Consider the following 24,858-nt stretch of genomic DNA (forward strand, 5'->3'; position numbering starts at 1 on the left):
ACATGGTGTGCCCTTTTTTTCATTTCTGAAAAATTCTTCGGGCTTATATTTGTGCCGTTTCTTGGCTTCTGTCTTTCAGGGATCCTAGGAATCCATATGTTGGATACTCTCTGCTCTCCATATTTGTTATCTTCTTTCTAATGGCTGTAATCCCCACCTTTTTCATCAATAATCACTCTGAGGGTTTGTTTCTACTTACTCATTCAGTCCTCTGTTGTTTCAGTCCTTGATCTGTTCTCTTAGGTCTTCAGTCTCCCTTTTTAATTTATCCCTTTGTTTTATCATCTCATTTTTCAGGTTTTTTTTTATTCAATCCATGTTCTTAATAAGTTCTATGGGTTGAAGCATTGGTAAAATTCTGTTTTTTCCTTGGGCTGCCTTTTAGGTTGGGCTCTTTGGGAAGTGCTATATTCCTTTCTTTTTCCTTTTGTTGTGAAAGGATGTTTATTTAGTCACCATATCATTTCTTTTCATCTTGTTCCTGTTTGAGAGGCTGCATCTGGATATTCCATGACTCTAATACAGGGAAGGAGACATCTGATCCTCCTCCCATGGTGAGGTGGGCTGGTTTTCCTCCCCTGCTGTGCTGTGAGGCCCATGGGTTCTTGGTCTTTCCCCTCTTCTGTAGCCTAAAGGAGTGAGGGGAAGAAATGGCTCAGGCTGCATCGAGGCAGGGGATATGCAGTCCTTTTAGATAAGTGACCTCTTTTAAAAGGTCTGTATAAGGGTTTCTTCCAAGTAGTTGCAGGGCTGTAATCCATTCCAGAAAGGGGATATCCTTAGGTTTCAAATCCTACCCCGTGGAGACCTTCATGTTCTCCACCCATTTTATCAGTTTCTCCCCCACATCTGTTGCTACTCAGAAGAGAGAAAGGTAAGAACTCCCACTCAGTTACTGAGAAGTCTTAGAGGGCAGGAGGGAAGCCATGCTATGTTTCAACTCTTGTTGCAACTTCGGATCCTCTTTTTCTTTCCTTGGTTACAAGTTTTCGAAGTTCATGGCTTTAAATTATACCCCTTAACTTGTTTAGTTGCAGCTGGTAATTTATTTTACTCATAAGCCTTTGTAATTGTTCGTTGGTTTTGTTGGAAGAGGGAGGATACGGAATCTGGCTCTGCTCTGTCATTTTCACTCAGAAGTTCTTACTCTGTGCTTAAAAAACAAAATAATAGTGAGGTGCCAGTCCTCATAACCTGTCCACTGCCTGGTACCTCTCTGGGACCGTCTGACAAGAGAGAGTGCAGTGTAATGATTAAAAGCCCTGGTTTGGGTCAAACAGTCCTGGGTTTGATCTCCTACACTGCTGCTTGCTTTCCCTGTGAATTTGGGAGAGCTTTTACTTAACCTTGCTGCTCCTCAGTTTTTCCATCCATAAAACGTGGACAATAAATGTACCTAGTTCATAGGGTTGTTGTGAGAATTACACATTTGTGCACAGTAAACAATGAGCCATTATTGTTCTTTGTAGTTTGTCTTCCTTAACCATTGTTTCTCAGACATGGGACCAAGAGGGAACTGGCTGTGGTCTGGAGCAGACCTTGCAAGAATCCGGGGTTCCAGGATTATAATACCCTTAACCAAAACTCAACCAAACCCAGTGCCGTCAAGTCGATTCCGACTCATAGTGACCCTACAGGACAGAGTAGAACTGCCCCATAGAGTTTCCAAGGAGCACCTGGTGGATTTGAACTGCCAACCCTTTGGTTTGCAGCTGTAGTACTTAACCACTACGCCACCAGGGTTTCCATACCCTTAACAGCAATCCATTTTTCCCAACACCAAGCATACACATATTCGGTTCTCCCTCTGATAACAACAGAGCATATCTGATCTTGTGACAATCTTTGTTTTCAGACTGTCGCTCAGAATTGAACCAGGAAGCAGCTCTCCGAGACTAGTCTCTTCCAAGGAAGATCTTGCAGGTATTGTAGCACCTCACTTGGGAGCATACCTACTATATAATAGACTCAACATGGCTGCCAGGTTTGGCGTTGACTGTGGAGCCAAAGGGCAGAGTTGGGTTTACAGCTTGGCGGACTCAGCTGTCCCTGCTCACAGTCTTACCACACCAACCTGCCTGGGCTCCTGATCACATGGGACACCTGTGGGATACTCTGTGTTGGAAGTCCCTGGAAGAACCTGGGTGTTGGCACCTGGAACAAAACAGCCCCAAGAGTGGCAAGATCAGAACCCCAATTTGTAGCATGCACAGTGTAGAGAAAGCACCAGGGTCGTCTCCAGACCACCAGGACCCTTATCATCAGGCCTGCTGCCCAGGCTCAGGTTTATTGCTCAGTGAGGGGGGGGGTGGGGGGGTGGGGGGGTGGCGGTGTGTGGTGGTGCTCAGGATGCCTGAGGCATTGAGTACCACCAGACACAGATGGCTCTTCCTGGAGCATCAGTTTTATTAACATATTTGGGGGATATAGAACACAGTATTTCCTGGTGAGTAAGAACCCAGTCTTTGAAATCATTGAGACCTGGGTTCAAACCTGAGCTCTGCTATTTCCAAGTTTGGTTGCTTTACCTTTCTGATCTTCAGTGGCCTCATCCACAAAATAGAGGTAATAATAGTCCTTACATTATAGAGTTGTTGTGATGGCTGAATAAGTTCACGCCTATAAAGTGCTCAGCCCAGACCAAGCAAATGGTGAAAGTGTCCATGGTATTAGCTGTTTCATTGTTACTATTATAATGGTTACCTTTTATTGGTATTCCAGCCAACTCTCAGTGGCTAGGGATGATCTCCTCTGCTGCTGCCCAGGTAGGGAGCAGATGACGGATTGGTGGGGAGGAGGGGTAGATGGTCTGACCACCTTTGCTGCTGCTGGTTTCTCTCTCTCATTCTGAGTGAGATCTGGGTCACACCAAACAGGATTCTAGGCCACTGAATATTAGGCAAGTGACTTCATCCCTTTGGTCCTTGTTTTCCTTACCTATAAAATGGAGATAATAAAACCTTTGTCCCAGGACATGGAACATCAAAAATAAAATTATATTAGGGAGGTACTTGGTGTAGTCTGACATGGAGCAAGTGTTCAGTAATCATGTGGCTTTTGCAAGCTGCTACCTGGTGCCATGCAACCCATAGTCTGGTAATCTATTCAAGCCACTCTCTCCACCCTCCCAAGCTACTCCAGCTGCAGCAGTAACATCCCCTGGTAGGCACAGAGAAACCACAGAGTTCTACCAAGCAAGATCTTCCGTCTCACCTCCAGGGGTTTACTCCAGACTTTTGGTCCCCTCAGCTGGCTTTTATAACTTCTTCTGGCTGCATTTTACAAGGTGGACCTGCTCCTAGCACTCCTGGGTATGCCCTACCCTAACTTAGCAGAAGGAGATACCGATTGATCTACAGAGCCTTGGGAGATGGCTGTTGTCCACACCATGAGAGAAAGAGTCCTGGCCTAAGCTTGATTTTTACCGACCCTTCAGGAAACCCTGGTGGTGTCTTGGTTAAGTGCTACAGCTGCTAACCAAAAGGTCAGCAGTTTGAATCCACCAGGCATTCCTTGGAAACTCTATAGGGCAGTTCTACTCTGTCCTATAGGGTCGCTGTGAGTTGGAATTGACTCAACAGCAGTGGGTTTTTGGTTTTGGTTCATGAGGTCAATATTAAAATATCTTCTTCACTCCTACAGCTCGGCAACAAAAAGACAAATAACCCAATTAAAAAATGGGCAAAGAACTTGAATAGACATAAGTCATTAGGGAAGTGCAAATCAAAACCACAATGAAGTACTACTTTATACCCACTGAAATGACCATTATCAGAAAAACAGAAAATAGCAAGTGTCAAGGATGTGGAGAAATTGGAACCCTCACTTATTGCTGGTGGTAATGTAAAATGGTGCAACCACTGTAGAAAATAGTTTGGTGGATACTCGAAAAGTTAAACATAGTCCAGAACTATGGCCCCCAGACACTCTCTTAACCCAGAACTAAAATCATTCCCGGAGCCCACTCTTTAGAACAAGATTAGACAGGGCTGTAAAACAAAAAATAATACACATGAGGAGTGTGCTTCTTAGTTCAATCAGATACATGAGATCAAATGGCCGGCTCCTGTCCGGAGGCAGGATGAGAACTCAGAAAGGTTGAATGGACTCAGAGAACCCGGAGTGGAAAGGAGAAGTGTACTGTCACATTGTGGTGATTGCAACTAGTGTCACAAAACAATATGTGTATAAATTTATGTATGAGAAATTAACTTGAACTGTAAACTGTAACTTGCACAGTAAAGATTTTTTTAAAAGTTAAACATAGAATTACCACGTGACCCAACACTTCTGCTCCTTGGTATATACCCCAAAGAATTGAAAACAGTGTCTCAAACAGACACTTGTACACCTGTATTCATTGCAGCATTATTGACAATAACCAAAAGGTAGAAACAACCCAAGTGCCCATCAACTGGATAAACACATGGTATATCCATGGGATGGAATATTCCTGAGCCATAAAGAGAAATGAGATCCTGATACATGCTACACCATGGAAGAACCTTGAAAACATTATGCTGAGTGAAATAAGTCAGACACAAAAGGACAAATATTGTATCATCCCACTTGTATAAAATATGTAGAACAGGCAAATACATAGAGACAAAATTTATTAGTGAGGAGCGGGGCTGAAGGAAGGGGGAAATGGGGAGTTATTGTTTAAGGGGTACTGAGTTTCTGTTTAAGGTGATGAAAAACATTTGGAAATGGATAGTGATAAGGGTTGGACAACGTGGTGACTGCAATTAATGTCACTGAATTGCATACTTAAAAATGGTTAAAGTGACAAAAACAACTATAAAGGTTTCCTCAACTGAAGTTTGGGATTTTGCTATATAAACCTTAGAGTTAAACACTAAAATAGTAATATCATATAATACTAAATATAATATATATACCTTCTGTAGTACTTTCCCAAATCCACTGCCTTCTATACATGACAGATGACCCACTAGCAAGGGTGACCAGAAGGAAAGCTCCTGGTGCCTGTCTTCTGTCCCTGTTCTAGAACAGTTTCCCCCTCTCAGTTAACATTATTCGTTTCAAATGCTCAGTCACCTACACGTGACCTATGTGTATGTGTGTGGGGACAGAGGGAAGGTAGAGGGGTTTGAGTTCCCATCAGAGGGATGTAGGAAACAGCAGAATTCTAAAGCAGTTGTGGAGGGCCACAGAATGAACAGTAGGAAAGGCTGGCCGTTCAAGACTGTTTCTTCAAAAGATAATGCCAAAATTCCGGAGCATATTGAGAGCAGCCTCAAATACATTCTGCCCTTCTGAGTTCCTTCGAAATCAGTGTGAATCAAAGGCCTCTGCAGCCTTATCAGGTTAATATCCCTTAACAAAATGAGCCACATCTCTGGCCTTCTCCAGATGCCAAGACACCCCCATGGCCACACTTTCTTTCCACCCATCAGACAGTGCTGGATGGTCCATCTCCTAGTGCCCTTTCCTGCTGCCTGATTCTATTACTTCAGTGCCAGCAGGGCCTGAACCAAGCTCACTGCCCTGTCCCTGCATGCCAGGGCCATTAAGGCAGGAATATATGGGAGGGTAAGCGGTCATGCCAGAGGGAGGGTGTTAGCACCTCTCTCTAGTGATTCTCTCCATACACAGGTCAAATGCAAGCCTCATCTTGGCCTGAGAAAAGCAGAGTCTCTGCAGAGTTCCTCACACCAGGACCTTTACATGTGTCTGAAATACCTTTTCCTTTTATTTCCATGGTCAGCTTTTGCCCATCCTTTTAAACTCAGAGAGACTGTTATTTCAGCTTTTTGTTTCTTTAGAACACTCACCATAATTTGTAATCATTCTTTTTATTCATCTGTTTCCCTGGCCTGACTCATTCCTTGTTGAATCTCCAGCACCTTGTATAATGCCTGCCCTTTGTAGATGCTTGATCCTCACAGGGTGGGTGGATGGATGGACGAATGACCGGGCTGAAGCTGGAGGTCACCTTCAGGCCCCAGGTGAGCCTTCAGTACGCTCTAGCCTGGAGTACCGGTAGCGATTGCCGTGGAGTTGTTTCTAACTCATGGCAACCCCATGTGTGTCAGAGTGGAACTGTTTTCCATAGGGTTTTCCATGGCTAGTTTTTTCAGAAGTACCAGGCCTTTCTTCTGAAGCGCCTTTGGGTAGACTCAAACCTTCAACCTTTTGGTTAGCAGCTGACGGTGTTAACCTTTTACACCACCCAAGGTCCAGCACGAGGGAGTTCTTGTTGCTGCAGTCTCAGACCTAAGTCTCAGAGAGTCCCATCCTCCTCAGTGCCCTCCACCCCCACTAGGGTTGTCAGCCCAGACCCTTTGTCTGCACCAGCCATTCAACAAGCCAGCCTGCAGAGACTATAGGCTGCCCACTCCCTGGGGAGATGGTGGCAGAGGCCATCTCTTCCCTTCCAGCATCTGTCTGACCCCGATGACCCCCTCTCTTCACCAGCACCCACCTGGCAACCTCTTCCCTGAGGAAGAGACCAGGCCCCCGTCTCTGCCTCTGCCTCCAGTCCAGGTCTGTACCACCATCCCCTCCACTGCTAAAGCTGTGGAAGAGACCAAAGGATTGTACTCCAGAAGCCAGGCTCAGAGAACTAAAACTACTAATTGGTGGTTGTCTTAGTTATGTAGTGCTGCTGTAACAGAAAGACTACAAGTGGATGGCTTTAACAAAGAGAAGTTTATGCTCTCATAGTGGAGTAGGCTACAAGTCCGAATTCAGGGCGTCAGCCCCAGGGAAAGGCTTTCTCTGTCGGCTCTGGAGGAAGGTCCTTGATCTGATGCATCAGTCTTCCCTTGGTCTGGGAGCAACTCAGCATAGAAACCTCAGGTCCAAAGGATGCGCTATGCTCCTGGCATTGCTTTCTTGGTGGTATGAGGTCCCCATGTCTCTCTGCTTGCTTCTCTCTTTTATATCTCAAAAGAGATTGCCTTGGAACCTGGAAGGCATTATGCTGAGTGAAATTAGTCAGTTACAAAAGGGCAAATATTGTATAAGACCACTATTATAAGAACTTGAGAAATAGTTTAAACTGAGAAGAAAACATTCTTTTGTGGTCACGAGAGGGGGTAGGGAGGGAGGGTGGGAGAGGGGTACTCAGTAATTAGATAGTAGATAAGAACTACTTTAGGTGAAGGGAAAGACAACACACAATACAGGGGAGGTCAGCACAATTGGACTAAACCAAAAGCAAAGAAGTTTCCTTAATAAACTGAATGCTTCGAAGACCGACATAGCAGGAGCAGGGGTCTGGGGACCATGGTTTCAGGGTCAATTGGCATGATAAAATCTGTTAAGAAAACACTGAGCATCCCACCTTGAAGAGTGGCGTCTGGGGTCTTAAATGCTAGCAGGCAGCCATCTAAGATGCATCAATTGGTCTCAGCCCACCTGGATCAAAGGAGAATGAAGAACACCAAGAACACAAGGCGATTACGAGCCCAAGAGACAGAAAGGGCCACATGAACCAGCAACTACATCATCCTGAGACCAGAAGAACTAGATGGTGCCCGGCTACAACCAATGACTGCCCTGACAGGGAACACAACAGAGAACCCCTGAGGGAGCCGGAGAGCAGTGGGATGCAGACCCCAAATTCTCATAAGACCAGACTTAATGGTCTGACTGAGACTAGAAGGACCCCAGTGGTCATGGCCCCCAGACCTTCTGTTGGCCCAGGCCAGGAACCATTCCCGAAGCCAACTCTTCAGACATGGATTGGACTGGACAGTGGGTTGGAGAGGGATGCTGGTGAGGAGTGAGCTTCTTGGATCAGGTGGACACTTGAGACTATGTTGGGATCTCCTGCCTGGAAGGGAAATGAGAGGGTGGAGGGGGTTAGAAGCTGGCGAAAAGGACACGAAAAGAGAGAGTGGAGGGAGAGAGTGGGCTGTCTCATTAGGGGGAGAGTAATTGGGAGTGTGTAGCAAGGCGTATATGGGTTTTTTTGTGAGAGACTGACTTAATTTGTAAACTTTCACTTAAAGCACAATAAAAATTATTAAAAAAAAAAAGATTGCCTTAAGACACTACCTAATCTTGTAGACCTCATCAGTATAATTGCTGATAATCCATCTTATTACATCATAGTGATAAGATTTACAACATATAGGGAAATCACATCAGAAGATAAAAATGGTTGACAATCATACAATCATACAAGGGATTGATGATCTAGCCCAGTTGACAGATATTTGGGAGGGGGGCACAATTCAGTCCATGACAGTGGTTATGGTGGGGTGGGTAGCTCAAGAACTGAGCCACTCACCGAGCCCTGGGGCAGGAGAGGAGGAGCTGTATTTACCGGTCTCTCTCTCTCTTTGTAATTTGTGCGTTAGGTGAAAGTTTACAGAGCAAATTAGGTTCCCATTTGATAGTTTGTACATAAAGTTTTTCATGCCCTTGGCTTCATTCCCCACAGTGTGCTAGCACTCTCCCCGTTTCTATCCTGGATTCCCCATTTCTTTCTGTCCTGATTTTCTGCTCCTTCCTGCCTTCCCGTCTTTGCTTTTGAGCAAATATTGCCTTTTTATCTTGCATAATTGATTGTTCTGAGGAGCACCTTCCTCTTGGATGTTATTATTTTATGGGTTTGTATATTGATTGGCTGGAAGGTGATCTCTGGGGATCGTTTCAGTTCTAGGTCAGAAGGGTGGGTTAGGGCCATAGTCTTGGGGGTCCCTCCAATCTCTGTCAGACCAGTAAGTCTGGTCTTTTTATGGATTTGATTTTTTTGTTCTACAGTTTTTCTCGTACTCCGTCCAGGATCCTTTGTTGTGAGCCCAGTCAGAGGAGTTGGTAGTGGTACCAAGGCACCATCTAGTTCTTCTGGTCTCAGGGTTGTATAGGCTGTGGTTCATGTCATCCATTAGTCCTTTGGACTAATTGTTCCTTTGAGTCTTTGGTTTTCTCATTCTTCCTCTGCTCCGAACTGGAAGAGACCAATAATTGTGTCTTACATGGTTGCTCACAAGCTTTTGAGACACCAGATGCTACTCACCAAAGTAGGATGTAGGACATCTGTGAACTAGGTTGTGCCAATTGATATAGATATCCCTCAAGTCTATGGTCCTTTGCCTTCAGGCCTAGGAACTTTATCCCATGAGGTGTTTGGTTATGTCTAAGAGGTTTCCCTGACTGTGCCACTTGTGTGCTGTGTTGTCTATATTAATGTAGGAGAACCTACAGTCATATGTTTAGAAATATCCACTACTAAACCTGTATCTGTTGGTGGGTGTGCTCCCTGACACCCTCCCACACCTTTGGATATTGACTGCTGCTTCCATGGCTGTTGATTGTGGATCCAAATAAAATGAAATCCTTGACAACTTCAATCTTTTCTCCATTTATCATGACATTGCTCATTGGTCCAGTTGTGAGGATTTTTGTTTTCTTTATGTTGAAGTGTAATCCATACTGAAAGCTGTGGTCTTTGATCTTCATTAGTTAGTGCTTCAAGTCCTCTTCACCTTCAGCAAGCAAGGTTGTGTCATCTGCATAACGCAGATTGTTAATGAGTCTTCCTCCAATCCTGATGCCCTGTCCTTCTTCATAGAGGTCCAGCTTCTCGGATTATTTGTTCAGCATACAGATTAAATAGGTATGGTGAAAGAATACAACCCTGGCACACACCTTTCCTGACTTTAACCAATCAGTATCCCCTTGTTCTGTCCGAACAACTGCCTCTTGATCTATGTAAAGGTTCCTCATGAGCACAATTAAGTGTTCTGGAATTCCCATTCTTCGCAATGTTATCCATAATTTGTTATGATCCACACAGTCGAATGCCTTTGCATAGTCAATAAAACACAGGTAAACATTCTTCTGGTATTCTCTGCTTTCAGCCAGGATCCATCTGACATCAGCAATGATATCCCTGGTTCCACATCCTCTTCTGAAACCAGCCTGAATTTTTGGCAGTTCCCTGTCAATATATTGCTACAGCCGTTTTTGAATGATCTTCACCAAAATTTTGCTTGCGTGTGATACTATCTATATTGTTCTATAATTTGCACATTCAGTTGGATCACCTTTCTTGGGAATAGGCATAAATATGGATCTCTTCCAGTCAGTTGGCCAGGAAGCTGTCTTCCACATTTTCTTGGCATAGACGAGTGAGCACCTCCAGCACTGCATCTGTTTGTTGAAACATCTCAATTGATATTCCATCAATTCCTGGACCCTTGTTTTTCGCCAATGCCTTCAGAGCAGCTTGGACGTCTTCCTTCAGTACCATCGGTTCCTGATCATATGCCACCTCTTGAAATAGTTGAATATCGATTAATTCTTTTTGGCATAATGACTCTGTGTATTCCTTCCATCTTCTTTTGACGCTTCCTGCGTCGTTTAATATTTTCCCCATGGAATCCTTCACTATTGCAACTCAAGGCTTGAATTTTTTCTTCAGTTCTTTCAGCTTGAGAAACGCCGAGTGTGTTCTTCCCTTTCGGTTTTCCATCTCCAGCTCTTTGCACATGTCATTATAATACTTTGTCTTCTCAAGAGGCCCTTTGAAATCTTCTGTTCAGTACTTTTACTTCATGAATTCTTCCTTTTGCTTTAGCTGCTCAATGCTCAAGAGCAAGTTTCAGAGTCTCCTCTGACATCCATCTTGGTCTTTTCTTTCTTTCCTGTCTTTTCAGTGACCTCTTGCTTTCTTCATGGATGATGTCCTTGATGTCATTCCACAACTCATCTGGTCTTTGGTCACTAGTGTTCAGTGCATCAAATCTATTTTTGAGATGGTCTCTGAATTCAGGTGGGATATACTCAAGGTCATATTTTGGCTCTCGTGGACTTGCTCTGATTTTCTTCAGTTTCAGCTTGAACTTGCATATGAGCAATTGATGGTCTGTTCCACAGTCGGCCCCTGGCCTTCTTCTGACTGATGATGTTGAGCTTTTCCATCATCTCTTCCCACAGATGTAGTCAGTCTGATTTCTGTGTGTTCCATCTGGTGAGGTCCATGTGTATAGTCGCAGTTTATGTTGGTGAAAGAAGGTATTTGCAATGAAGAAGTCGTTGGTCTTGCAAAATTCAATCATTTGATCTCCGGCATTGTTTCTATTCCCAAGGCCATATTTTCCAACTACTGATCCTTCTTCTTTGTTTCCAACTTTCATATTCCAATAGCCAGCAATTATCAATGCATATTGATTGCATGTTGGATCAATTTCAGACTGCAGCAGCTGATAAAAATCTTCCATTTCTGCATCTTTGGCCCTAGTGGTTGGTGCCTAAATTTGAATAATAGTCATATCAACTGGTCTTCCTTGTAGATGTACGGATATTATCCTATCACTGACAGCGTTATACTTCAGGATAGATCTTGGAATGTTATTTTTGACAGTGAACGCAACACCGTTCCTCTTCGAGTTGTCATTCCCAGCATAGTAGACTATGTGATTGTCCAATTCAAAATGGCCAATACCAGTTCATTTCAGCTCACTGATGCCTAGGATATCGATGTTAATGCATTCCATTTCATTTTTGACGATTTCCAATTTTCCTAGATTCATACTTCGTACATTGCAGGTTCTGATTTTTAATGGGTGGTTGCAGCTGTTTCTTCTCATTTTGAGTCATGCCACGTCAGCAAATGAAGGTCCCGAAAGCTTTACTCCATCCATGTCATTAAGGTTGGCTCTACTTTGAGGAGACACCTCTTCCCCAGTCATCTTTTGAGTGCCTTCCAACCTGGGGGGCTCATCTTCCAGCACTATATCAGACAGTGTTCCTCTGCTATTCGTAAGGTTTTCACTGGCTAATGCTTTTCAGAAGTAGACTGCCGGGTCCTTCCTCCTAGTCTGTCTTAGTCTGGAAGGTCATCTGAAACCTGTCCTCCATGGGTAACCCTGCTGGTATCTGAATACCAGTGGCATAGCTTCCAGCCTCACAGCAACACACAAGCCCCCACAGTATGACAAACTGACAGACACGTGGGGGGAGTCGACCATAGCTTCCCTTTATTCCTACATTCCTCTCAGTGTCCTCTCTTGCCTTGGTCGTGTTGCTCTGACTTCTCCCGTATTGTGCATTGCATTTCCCTTTATTAGTATTTTCATGTGTCTACTATCTTAGAAACTCTGGTGGTGTAGTGGTTAGGAGCTATGGCTGCTCACCAAAAGGTTGGCAGTTTGAATCCACCAGGACATCCTATGGAGTTGCTATGAGTTGGAATCGAGGCAACAGGTTTGGTTTTTTGGTGTTTACTATCTATTTGGTAATTTTCCCTCCCTCCCTTTCCCATCCCTCTTAACCATCAAAGAATGTTTTTTCTTTTTTTTCCTGTATGTAAACCTTTTGTTGTTACATTATAATAGTGGTCTTATACAATATTTGCCCTTTTATGATTGACTTATTTCACTCAGCATAATGTCCTCCAAATTTATCTGTGTCGTGAGATGTTTTGTGGATTCATCATCATTCTTTATCATTGCGTAATATTCCATTGCATGTACCACAGTTTGTTAATCCATTTATCTGTTGATGGGCACTTTGGTTATTTCTACCTTTGTGTTATTGTGAATAATACTGTAGTGAACATGGGTGTACATATGTCTATTCATGTCATGGCTCTTATTTCTTTAGGGTATATATCCAAGAGGGGGATTGCTAGATCATATGGTATTTCTATTTCTAGCTTTTTGTGGCAGCACCATACCATTTTCCATAGTGGTTGTACCATTTTACATTCCCGCTAGCAGTGTATAAGAGTTCCAGTCTCTCCACAACCTCATCAACATCGATTATTTATTTATTTATTAGTGTGGGTAATGTCAGGGTGAGATGATATCTCATTAGTTTTGACTTGCGTCTCTCTAATTGCTGATGATCGTGAGCATTTCTTCATGTGTTTGTTAGCCCCTGAATGTCTTCTTCCATGAAGTGTCTGTTCATATCCTTTGCCTATTTTTTAATTGGATTCTTTGTCTTTTTTGTTGTTGCGGTACTGAAGTTTTCTATAAATTTTGGAGATCATTAGACCCCTGACAGATATGTCATAGCCAAAAATTTTTTCCCAGTCTATAGGTTCTCTCTTTTTTTTTTTTTTTTCATAGGTTCTCTTTTACTCTTTTGGAGAAGTCTTTTGTTGAGCTTAAGTGTTTAATTTTTAGGAGATCCTATTTATCTAGTTCAACTTCTGTGTGTGCATTTTTAGTTATGTTTGGTATTCTATTTATGCCATATATCAGTGCCCCTAGCATTGTCCCCATTTTTTCCTCCATGATCTTTATAGCTTTAGGTTTTATATTTAGGTCTTTGATCCATTTTGAGTTAGTTTTTGTGTATGGTGTGAGGTATGGGTCCCATTTCATTTTTCTAAAGATAGATACCAAGTTTTGCCAGCACCATTTGTTGAAGTGGCTGTCTCTTCCCCATTTAATACACTTTGGTCCTTTGTGGAAGATCAGCTGTCCATAGGTGGTTGGATTTACTTTTTGGTTCTCAATTCTATTCCACTGGTCTATGTGTTTGTTCTTGTACCAATACCAGGCTGTTTTGTATAGTAGGTTCTGAGGTCAGGCAGTGTGAGGCTTCCTACTTAGTTCTTCTTTAATAAAGCTTTACTTATTCAGGGCCTGTTTCCCTTCCATGTAAGGCTAGAGATTGGTTTTTCCATCTTGTTGAAGAATGCTTTTGGGATTTGGATTAGGATTGCATTATATCTATATATCACTTTGGGTAGTACTGACATTTTCACAATGTTAAGTCTTCCTGTCCGAGGGAGTGGTATATTTTTCCATTTATGTAAGTCTCTTTTGGTTTCCTGCCACGGTGTTTTGTAATTTTCTTTGTATAAGGCTTTTATGTCCCTGGTTAGATTTATTCCTAAGTATCTTATCTTTTAGGGGCTATTGTAAATTGTATTGTTTTCCCGATTTCCTTTTCAGAGTTCTCATTGTTAGAGTAGAGGAATCCCACTGATTTTTGTATGTTGATCTTGTATCCTTCTACTTTGCTGAATCCTTCTATTAGTTCCGGTAGCTTTCTTGTGGAATCTTTAGGATTTTCTGTATATAGGATCACATCATCTGCAAATAGTAATAGTTTTACTTCTTCCTTACCAATTTGGATGCTCTTTATTTTCTTTTCCTGCCTTATTGGTCTCACTAGGACTTCCAATACAATATTGAATAAGTGGGTGATAAAGGGCATCTTATCTGGTTCCTATTCTCAACAGGAATGCTTTCAGACTCTCTCTGTTGAGGATAATGTTGGCCGTTGGTTTTGTATAAATTCCCTTTATTATTCTATTCCTATTTTGCTGAGAGTTTTTATAAGAAATAAGTGTTAGACTTTATGAAATGCCTTTTGTGTGTTGATTGAGATGATCATGTGATTCCTTATTTTATTTATGTGGTAGATTAAGTTGATTGATTTTCTAATGTTGAACCATCTTTGCATGCCTTGTATGAATCTCACTTTGTCATGACGTGTTATATTTTTTATATGCTGTTGAATCTTATTGGCTAGGATTTTGTTGAGAATTTTCATGCCTATATTTATGAAGGATATTGGTCTGTAGTCTTTTTTTTTTTTCAGTGATATCTTTGCCTGGCTTTGGTATCAGGGTTATGCTGGCTTCATAGAATGAATTTGGGAGTATCCTTCCTTTTCTGTGTTCTGGAGTAGTTTGAGTAGAACTGGTGTCAGCTCTTCTCTGAATGTTTGGTAGAATTCTCCAGTGAAGCCATCTGGCCTGGGGCTCTTTTTTGGGTGGAGTTTTTTGGGTTTTTTTTTTATGACCATTTCAATTTCTTCTTTTGTTTTGGGTCTTTTCAAGATTTCTACCTCAGTTTGTGTTAGCTTAGGTGTAGATAATGTGTTTCTAGAAATTTGGCCATTTCATCTAGGTTTTCAAATTTGTTGCAGTATAATTTTTCATAATATTCTTTTATGATTCTTTTTATTTCAGTTGGTTCTGTTCTGATGTTCCCCATTTCATTTCTTATTTGGGTTATTTGCATCTTCTCCTGTTTTTCTTTTGTCAGTTTGGCCAGTAGTTTGTCAGTTTTATTGATCCTTTCAGAGAACCAGCTTTTAGTCTTGTTGATTCTTTATCTTGTTTTTCTGTTCTGTTTCATTTATTTCTGCTCTAATTTTTATTACTTTATTTCTTCTGGTGATTGTAGTCTTCTTTTGCTGCGTTCTTTCTAATTGTTCAAGATGTAGGGATAATGTTTTTGTTTTTGCCCTTTCTTCCTTTTTATGTGTGCTTTTATTGCTATAAATTTACCTCTGAGCACTGCTTTTGCTGTGTCTCTAAGGTTTTGGTATGTTATGTTTTCATCATCATTTGATTCTAGAAATTTTTTAACTCAATCTTTAATTACTTCTATTACCCAGTAGTTTTTAAGCAGGGTGTTACTTAGTTTTCATGTATTAGGTTTTTTTCCCTTGCTCTTCCTGTTATTGATTTCTATTTTGATAGTGTTATGATCAGAGAAGATGCTTTGTATTATTTTGGTGTTTTTGAATTTGTTGAGACACGCTTTTTGGTGTAAAAAGTGGCCTCTTGGTTTTTTACTGATTAATTAGTAGATAAGAACTGCTTTAGGTGAAGGGAAGGACAACACTCAATACATGGAAGGTCAGCTCAATTGGACTGGACCAAAAGCAAAGAAGTTTCCAGGCTAAAATGAATGCTTCAAAGGTCAGTGGAGCAAGGGCAGGGGTTTGGGGACCATGGTTTAAGGGGACTTCTAAGTCAATTGGCAAAATAATTCTATTATGAAAACATTCTGCATCCCACTTTGAAATGTGGCGTCTGGGGTCTTAAATGCTAACAAGCGGCCATCTAAGATGCATCAATTGGTCTCAACCCACCTGGAGCAAAGGAGAATGAAGAACACCAAGGTCACACGACAACTAAGAGCCCAAGAGACAGAAAGGGCCGCATGAACCAGAGACCTACATCATCCTGAGACCAGAAGAACTAGTTGGTGCCCGGCCACAATCGATGACTGCCCTGACAGGGAGCACAATAGAGAACCCCTGAGGGAGCAGGAGATCAGTGGGATGCAGACCCCAAATTCTCATAAAAAGACCATACTTACTGGTCTGACTGAGACTAGAGGAATCCCGGCGGCCATGGTCCCCAAACCTTCTGTTGGCACAGGACAGGAACCATCCCCGAAGACAACTCATCAGACATGAAAGGGACTGGACAGTGGGTAGGAGAGAGATGCTGATGAAGGGTGAGCTAATTATATCAGGTGGACACTTGAGATTGTGTTGGCATCTCCTGTCTGGAGGGGGGATGGGAGGATAGAGAGAGTGGGAAGCTGGCAAAATTGTCACGAAAGGAGAGACTGGAAGGGCCGAATCATTAGGGGGAGAGCAAGTGGGAGTACGGAGTAAGATGTATATAAACTTGTATGTGACAGACTGACTTGATTTGTAAACGTTCACTTGAAGCTCAATAAAAGTTAATAAAAAAAAAAAAAAGTGGCCTCTTGTGGAGAATGATCCATGAGCATTGGAGATGTGTATTTTGCCACTGTTTGGTGAAGTGTTCTGTATATGTCTATGAGGACTAGTTGGTTGATTGTGATATTTAGATCTCCTGTGTCTTTGTTGAGTTTCTTACTAGTTGTTGTGTCCTTCACAGAGAGTAGTGTGTTAAAGTTTCCTAGTATTATTGTGAAATTGTCTATTTCTCTTTTCAGTGCTGTTAGAGTTTGTTTTAGAGCTCTGTCATTGGGTATGGATACATTTATTATGGTTATGTTCTCTTGGTGGATTAACCCTTAAATCATAGTATAATGTCCTTCCTGTTCTTTTACAGTGGATTTTGCCATAAAGTCTATTTTATCAGAGATTAATATTGCCACTCCTCTTTTTAAGTTATTGTTTGCCTGATGTATCTTTTTCCATCCTTTAAGTTTTTGTTTATTTTGTTTGTGTTTAAGGCATGTGTCTTGCAGACAGCGTATCAGTGGATCATTTTTTTTATCCATTCTGCCACTGTCCATCTCTTTACTGACACATTTAGGCCATTTACAGTCAGTGCGATTATTGACAAAAAAAAAAAAAAAGTATTGCTGTCATTTTATTATGCTTTTTTGTGTGTGTGTAGTGTTGGTGGTCTCTTCGTACTGCTTAATTTTAGTGCTGAATTTTTTGTTTTTGTTTTTCCGGGGGGGGAGTCTTTTCATTTCCTCATTGCTGTTGGTTTTGTGTGTATAGTCTTTTTGTTTTTTTTTTAAATTGTGCTTTAGGTGAAAGTTAACAGAGCAAGTAAGTTTCTTGTTAAATAATTAATACATATATTGTTTTGTGACATTGGTTGCCAACCCTGTGACATGTCAACACTCTCTCCTTCTCGACCTTGGGTTCCCTGTTTCCATTTGTCCAGCTTTCTTGTCCCCTCCTGCCTTCTCATCCTTGCCCTGGGCTGTTGTGCCCATTTAGTCTCATACACATGGTTAAACTACCTGTGTACTGTATTTTATAGGCCTGTCTAATCTTTGGCTGAAAGATGAGCCTCAGGAATGACTACAGTACTCAGTTAAAAGGTGTCCAGGGACCATACTCTCGGGGTTTTTGCAGCCTCTGTCAGACCAGTAAGTCTGGTCTTCCTTTTGTCAGTTTGAATTTTGTCCTACATTTTTCTCTAGCTGTGTCTGGAACCTTCTGTTGTGATCCCTGTCAGAGCAGTCAGCAATGGTAGCTGGGCATCATCTAGTTGTGCTGGACTCAGTAGGCTGTGTAGTCATGGTCCGTTAGTCCTTTGGACTAATCTTTCCCTTGTATCTATGGTTTTCTTCATTTTCCCTTGCTCCAGATGAGACCATCTTAGATGCCCACTCACAAGCTTTTAAGACCCCAGATGCTACTCACCAAAGTAGGATGTAGAACATTTTCTTTATAAACTACATTATGCCAGCTGAACTAGATGTCCCTCGAGACTATGGTCCCCAGCCCTCAGCCCAGTAACTGGGTCCCTCAGGGAGTTTGGATGTGTCTGTGAATCTTCTGTGACTTTGCCTTGGTCAAGTTGTGCTGACTTCTCCAGTATTGTGTACTGTCTTACCCTTCATCAAAGTTACCACTTATCGATTATGTAGTTAGTGTTTTTCCCTCCCCACCCCTCCCCTTCCTTGTAACCATCAAAAATCGTTTCTTTCCGTGTTTAAACCTTTTCTTGAGTTTTTTCCTTTTGTGATTGACTTGTTTCACTCAGCATAATGCCCTCTAGATTCATTCATGTCGTGAGATTTTTTGCAGATTCATCATCCTTTATCATATGTACCACAGTTTGTTTATTCATTCATCTGTTGATGGGCACTTAGGTTATTTCCATCTTTTTGCTATTATCATGCTGCAGTGAACATGGGTGTGCCTATGTCTGTTCATGTGAGAGTTCTTATTTCTCTCGGATATATTCCTAGGAGTGAGATTGCTGGATTGTATGGTATTTCTATTTCTAGCTTTTTAAGGAAGCACCATATCATTTTCCAAAATGATCATTTCATTTTACATTCCCACAGGCAGCGTATAAGAGTTCCACTCTCCAAAATAACATTCGTTATTTTCTGGGTTTTTTTTTTTTTTTTTTTGATTCATGCCAGTAATGTTGGGGTGAGATGATATCTCGTAGTTTTGATTTGCATTTCTCTATTGGCTAATGACTGTGAGCATTTCCTCATGTGTCTGTTAGCCACCTAAATATCTTCTTCAGAGAAATACTGTTCATATTCTTTTCCCATTTTTTAATTGGATTGTCATTTTGTTGTAGATGTGGTAGATTTTCCTATAGATTTTAGGCATTAGATCTTTGTCAGATTTTTCATGGCCAAAAATTATTTCTCAGCCTGTAGGTTTTTTTTTTCTTCTTTTCTCTCTCTCTCTCTTTTGGTGAAGTCTTTTGATGAGCGTAAGTGTTTAATTTTTAGAAGATCCCAGTTATCTAGCTTACCTTCTGGTGTCTATGTATTGTTAGTTATAGTTCGTATCCTATTTATGCCATATATTATGGACCCTAGTGGCGACCCTATTTTTTTCTTCCATGATCTTTATAGTTTTTGGTTTTATATTTAGGTCTTTGATCCATTTTGAATTAGTTTTTGTGCATGGTGTAAGGTATAGATCCTGTTTCACTTTTTTGCAGATGGACGTCCAGTTTTGTAAGCACTGTTTGTTAAAAAGACTGTTTTCCCCATCGGATGGACTTTGGGCCTTTGTCAAAGATGAGATGGCCATAGGGTGGATGGATTTACATCTGGAATCTCAATTCTGTTCCATTGGTCAGTGTGTCTGTCACTGTACCAGTACTAGGCTGTTTTGACTACTGTAGTTGTATAGTAGATTCTGAAGTCAGGTAGTGTGAGTTCTCCTATTTTATTCATCTTCTTCAGCGCTTTACTTATCCGGGGCCTCTTCCCTTTACATGTAAAGTTAATGATTAGTTTTTCTGTCTCATTAAAGAATGCAGTTGGTATTTGGACTGGGATTGCATTGTATTTGTGGATTGTTTTGGGTAGAATTGACATTTTCACAATGTTGAGTCTACGTATCCATGAGCATGGTATGTTTCTCCATTTATGTAGGTTTTTTTCTTTTGGTTTCTTGCAGTAGCGTTTGTAGTTTTCTTTGTATAGGTCTTTTACGTTCCTGGTTAGATTTATTCCTAAGTATTTTATTTGTTTAGGGGCTAATGTAAATGGTATTGTTTTCCTGATTTTCTTTTTGTAGTTCTCTTTAGTGATGTATAGGAATCCAACTGATTTTTGTATGTTTATCTTGTGTCCTGCTACTCTATTGAATCTTTCTCTTAGTTCTAGTAGGTTTCTTGTAGAGTCTTTTGGGTTCTCTATGTATAGTATCATATCGTCCACAAATAGGGATGGTTTTAAATCTTCCTTACTGATTTGGATGCCCTTTATTTCTCTTTCTTGCCTTAGTACTCTAGCTAGGACTTCCAGCACAGCATTCAATAGGAGTGGTGATAAAGGGCATCCTTGTCTTGTTCCCATTCTCAGAGGGAATGTTTTCAGCCTCTCCATTGAGAATGATGTTGGCTGTTGGTTTCGTATAGATGCCCTTTATTATGTTGAGGAATTTCTGTCCTATTCCTATTTTATTGAGATTTTTTTTATAAGGAATGGGTGTTGGACTTTATAAAATGCCATTTCTGCATCAATTGAGATGACCATGTAATTCTTTTCTTTTATATATGTTATGGCTTACATTGATTTTCTAATGTTGAGCCATCCTTGCATGCCTGGTATGAATCCACTTTTGTCATGATGTATTTTTTTGATATGCTATTCGATTCTATTGGCTAGAATTTTGTTGAGAATTTTGGCATCTATATTCATGACAGATATTGGTCTGTAATTTTCTTTTTTTGTGTTTGCCTGTTTTTGGTATCAGGGTTACACTGGCTTCATAGAATGAATTTGGAAGTTAACTTTTCCTTTTCTGTGTTCTGAAATAGTTTGAGTAGTACTGGTGTGACGTCTTCTCTGAATGTTTGGTAGAATTCTCCAGTGAAGCCATCTGGGCCAGGAGTTTTTTTGTTGGGAGTTTTTTGTTTTTTAAACACCTTTTCAATCTCTTCTTTTGTTATGGGTCTGTTCAGATTTTCTACCTCAGTTTGTGTTAGTTTAGGTAGGTAGTGTGTTTCTAGAAATTTGTCCATTTTCTCTAGGTTTTCAAATTTGTTGGAGTACAGTTCTTCATAGTACTCTGTTGTGATCCTTTTTATTTCAGTTGGTTCTGATGTGATGTTCCTCATTTCATTTCTTTTTTGGGTTATTTTCTTCCTCTCTTGTTTTCCTTCTTTCAGTTTGGCCAGTAGTTTGTCGATTTCTTTGGTCCTTTCAAAGAACCAACTTTTGGTTTCATTGATTCTTTCTTTTGTTTTCTATTCTCTATTTCATTTATTTCTGCTCTGATCTTTATTGTTTCCTTTCTTCTGGTGGCTGTGGACTTATTTTGCTCTTCTCTTTTTATGTTTAAGTTATAAAGTTAACATTATTATTTTATCCTTTTCTTCTTTTTTGATGTGTACATCTATTGCTATAAATTGGCCTCTGAGGATGGTCTTTGCTGTGTCCCAAAGGTTTTGACATGATATGTTTTCCTTGTTGTTTGAGTCTAAGAACTTTTTTATTCCATGTTTGATTTCTTTTACCATCCAATGGTTTTTAAGCAAGGTGTTATTTTTTTTTTCCCCTTGCTCCTTTGTTATTAATTTCTACTTTTATAGCATTGTGATCAGAGAAGATACTTTATATGATCAGTGTTTGGGATTTTGTTGAGGGTTGCTTTGTGACCTAAGAGGTGGTCTATTCTGGAGAACGTTCCGTGTGTGTTGGAAGAGAATGTATACTTTGCTGCTGTTGGGTGGAGTGTTCTGTGTATGTCTATGAGGTCAAGTTGGTTGATTGATTTACATTTTCTGTACCTTTGTTGAGTTTCTTTCTAGATGTCCTGTCCTTTGCCGAGAGTGATGTGTCGAAGTCTCCTACAATTATTGTGGAACTGCCAGTTCTTCTTTTCAGTATGGTTAGAGTTTGTTTTATGTATTTTGGAGCCCTGTCATTGGGTGTGTAAATATTTATTACGGTTATGTCTTCATGATGGATCATCCCTTTAATCATTATATACTGCCCTTCTTTGTCTTTTGTGGTAGATTTTGTTTTATAATTTGTTTTATCTGTAGATTAGTATTGCCATTCCTGTTCTTTTTTGGTTGCTGTTTGCCTGATATGTTTTTTCCCAACCTTTGATTTTTAATATATTCATGTGTTTGTTTCTAAGGTGTGTCTCTTATAGACAGCATATTGATGGTCCTGTTTTTTTTATCCATTCTGTTACTATCTCTTTATGAGTGCTTTTAAGCCATTTACACTCAGTGTGATTATCCATTGTTGTTGTTGTTGTTGTTAGGTGTCGTCAAGTTGGTTCTGACTCATAGTGACTCTATAGGACAGAGCAGAACTGCCCCATAGGGTTTCCAAGGAGCAGCTGGTGGATTTGAACTGCCAAACTTTTGGCTAGCAGCCAGGCTCTTTAACCACTATGCCACCAGGGCTCTGTGATTATTGATAGATGTGAGTTTATTGCTGTCGTTCTGTAGTGCCCCCCCCCTCTTTTTTTTTGGTGCTGATGTTTTCTTTGTTCCTCTTACTCTCCTGTGCTGAGTTCCTTTTATTTGTGGACTTTCTGTTTGTTTCTTTTGTTTTTGTAGATTTTGTGCTTACTGAGACTTTATGTTTTCTTTTTCATTTTGATGAGTAGGTTTGTTAACTTTCTTTGTGGTTTCCCTGAAATTTATTTTCATCATCCTCCATTTAAAGTAGTAATTTATTTTTTGATATTGCCTTGACTTCCTTTCCATATGGAAGTTGTAAACCTATACCCTTTATTCACCCTTTATTTTTTGAAGTGATCATCAGTTTCAGATTGATATCTCTGGCTGCCTATCTTCTGTCAATTAGCTTTATTTTATTTTTGAGAGTTCTTTATCTGGGTTGTTACCTGGCTGATGTTATCATGTGCTTTAATCTCAAGTTGTTGTCTGATATTGTTAGTTTCTTGCCCAAAGGACTCCTTGTAACATTTCTTGTAAAGTTAGTCTGGTTTTTACAAATTCCCTTAATTTCTGTTTTTCTGGAAATGTCTTAATTTCACAGTCATATTTGAGGGATAATTCTGCTGGATATATAATTCTTGGTCAGGACTTTTTTTCTTTCTTGGTTTTGTATGTGTCATCTCATTACCTTCTTGCCTTCATGGTCTCTGCTGAGTAATCAGAGCTTAGTCTTATTGATGCCCCTTTGTAGGTGATCTTTTGTTTTTTTTCCTGAGCTGCTTTCAGGATTTTTCTTTTTCTTTGGTTTTGGAAAGTTTGATTATGATATGTCTCAGTGTTCTTCTTTTGTGATCTATCCTGTATGGGGTTAGTTGTGCTTCTTGGATGGCTATCTTCTGGTCTTATGTGATATTAGCGAAGTTTTCTGTCAGCAGATCTTAAGTAATTCTCTCTGTTTTTTATTGACGCCTCCCCTTCTGAGATTCCAGTTACACGTAAGTTATTCCACTTAATGGTGTCCCACATAACTTTTAGGGTTTCTTCACTTTTCTTCGTTCTTTTTTATTACTGTTATTATTATTCCTCGAACAGATTAGTGTCAAGGGATTTGTTTTCTACTGATCCTGTCTTCCATTGTTTCAGTTCTCCTCCTGTGGCTTTCCATTGAGTTGTATAGTTCTGAAGTTTTATTGTTATGTTTCTGGATTTCTAGTTTCTGTTTTTGTATGGATTCCAATTGTCTATTTATTTTGTCATTTTGTTCTTGTATTGTTTTCCTGAATTCTTCTAGTGTTTTGTCTGTGTTTTCCTTGATTCCTTTGAGGACCCTATACATAAGATTTTTGAATTCCTTGTCAGGAAGCTATATTACATTTTCTTCCTCAGGGAGGATTTCTGGTTCTTTATTTTGGTCACTTGCTGGGACCATCTTGCCCTGCTTCTTTAGGTGGTTTGCTATTGTCTGTTGTCTCCAGGACATTAAGGGATTGTTGTATTTATTTTTTAATTGTATAATTGTTCGCTGTGTCCTGTTTTTTGTTTTGTTTTTGATGATTCCTAGCAGGTGTGGCTGATGCAGTGCTCTGGTTGCTGGGCTGGCCATGCTAGAGTGCTCTCTACCTGTCTCTGTGCAAGTAGGGCAGTGGATAGGTGTGGGAGCTTAGGTCTCTATTTACTGCTCTTTCAGGGTGTCTGAGGGTGGATTGGTCATAGTTTGGCCTCCATCTGTCTTCAGTTCAGTGGCACAGGAGCGAGGACTGTTACCTACCTTGCAGGTAGAGTGACCAGTGTGATGGGTGTGGCAGGTGGGTGGGTATGTGGTCATCACCTCTCTCCAGCCGGGGGGATGAGAGATAGAAGGGGGCGGTGGGCAGACGTGCATGCAGTTGCTCTACCTCCACCTCCTCTTGGGTGGGAGGAGGGAGGAAGGAATAACAGGCAGATGCCCACTCAGTCATACTGGATCTGTTGGTGGGCAGGGAGAGGGAGGAAGGTGCAGTGAGTAGATTTGTACACACTTGCCCTGCTTCCATCTCACACTGGGCAGGAGGAGGGAGGAAAGGGCCTCTGGGGGATGTGCATGCAGCCATGGCTCCTGCAGCCATTGTTGGGCGAGTTAAGGGTGAGAGTCACACATGCTGATGTGCATGCAGCGGCACTACCCCCACCTCGTAAGCGGGTGGGGGAGGAAGAAGAGGCTGCAGGGGGATGCGCACACTATTGCAGATCCTCCACTCCTCGCTGTGAGGGTTAAGAGAGGGAATCACGCCTAGTGGATCCTTGCGCAGTGGCACCACCTCCACCTTCAGCTGGGCAGGGGGAGGGTGTAAGTGGCTGCAAGGGGATGTGCACGCAGTCACAGCTCCTCTGACCCTCACTGAGTAGGTTAATGGAAGGAGCCGCGCCTAATGGATGAGCGCACAGTGGCGCTGCCTTTGCCTCATTCCAGGCAGGGAGAGGGAAGAAGGGGTCATGGGGAGATGTGTGCACAGTCACAGTTCCTCTGTCCCTTGCTGGGCAGGTTAAGGGAGGGAGTTACGCCTGGTGGATACACTCAAAGTGGGTGGGGGAGGGAGGATGGGGTGGCAGAGGGGTGTGCACATAGTCTCATCTCCTCTGCCCCATGCTGGGCAGGGGGAAAAAGAAGGGAGTGGTGGGTATGCTCTCTTGTGGACTCATCACCACTGCCCCCCACTGGGCCCTTGACTGGGTTGAAAGTGATGGGTGGGCACCCACACAGGGACATGTCCAGTCTCACTTGTTGGGTGGGCAAGGGGGCGTAGTGGACAGATTTGGGTTTGGTCGGGAGAGAGATG

The 24,858-nt window shown here is 41.4% G+C and overlaps 1 protein-coding gene across 13 annotated transcripts in view; it reads left to right on the forward strand.

Moving 5' to 3' along the window:
- RALGPS1 (Ral GEF with PH domain and SH3 binding motif 1) overlaps positions 1-24,858 on the forward strand; it is a 397,350-nt gene that overhangs the window by 322,503 nt on the left and 49,989 nt on the right. For all 13 annotated transcript variants that reach the window (XM_049896597.1, XM_049896603.1, XM_049896600.1 and 10 more), the window contains one exon: positions 1,856-1,923. In XM_049896597.1, the coding sequence (XP_049752554.1) occupies positions 1,856-1,923 (68 nt within the window). The remainder of the gene's footprint in view (positions 1-1,855; positions 1,924-24,858) is intronic.

The sequence above is a fragment of the Elephas maximus genome, chromosome 9 (genome assembly GCF_024166365.1).
Source record: "Elephas maximus indicus isolate mEleMax1 chromosome 9, mEleMax1 primary haplotype, whole genome shotgun sequence".
NCBI lineage: Eukaryota > Metazoa > Chordata > Mammalia > Proboscidea > Elephantidae > Elephas > Elephas maximus.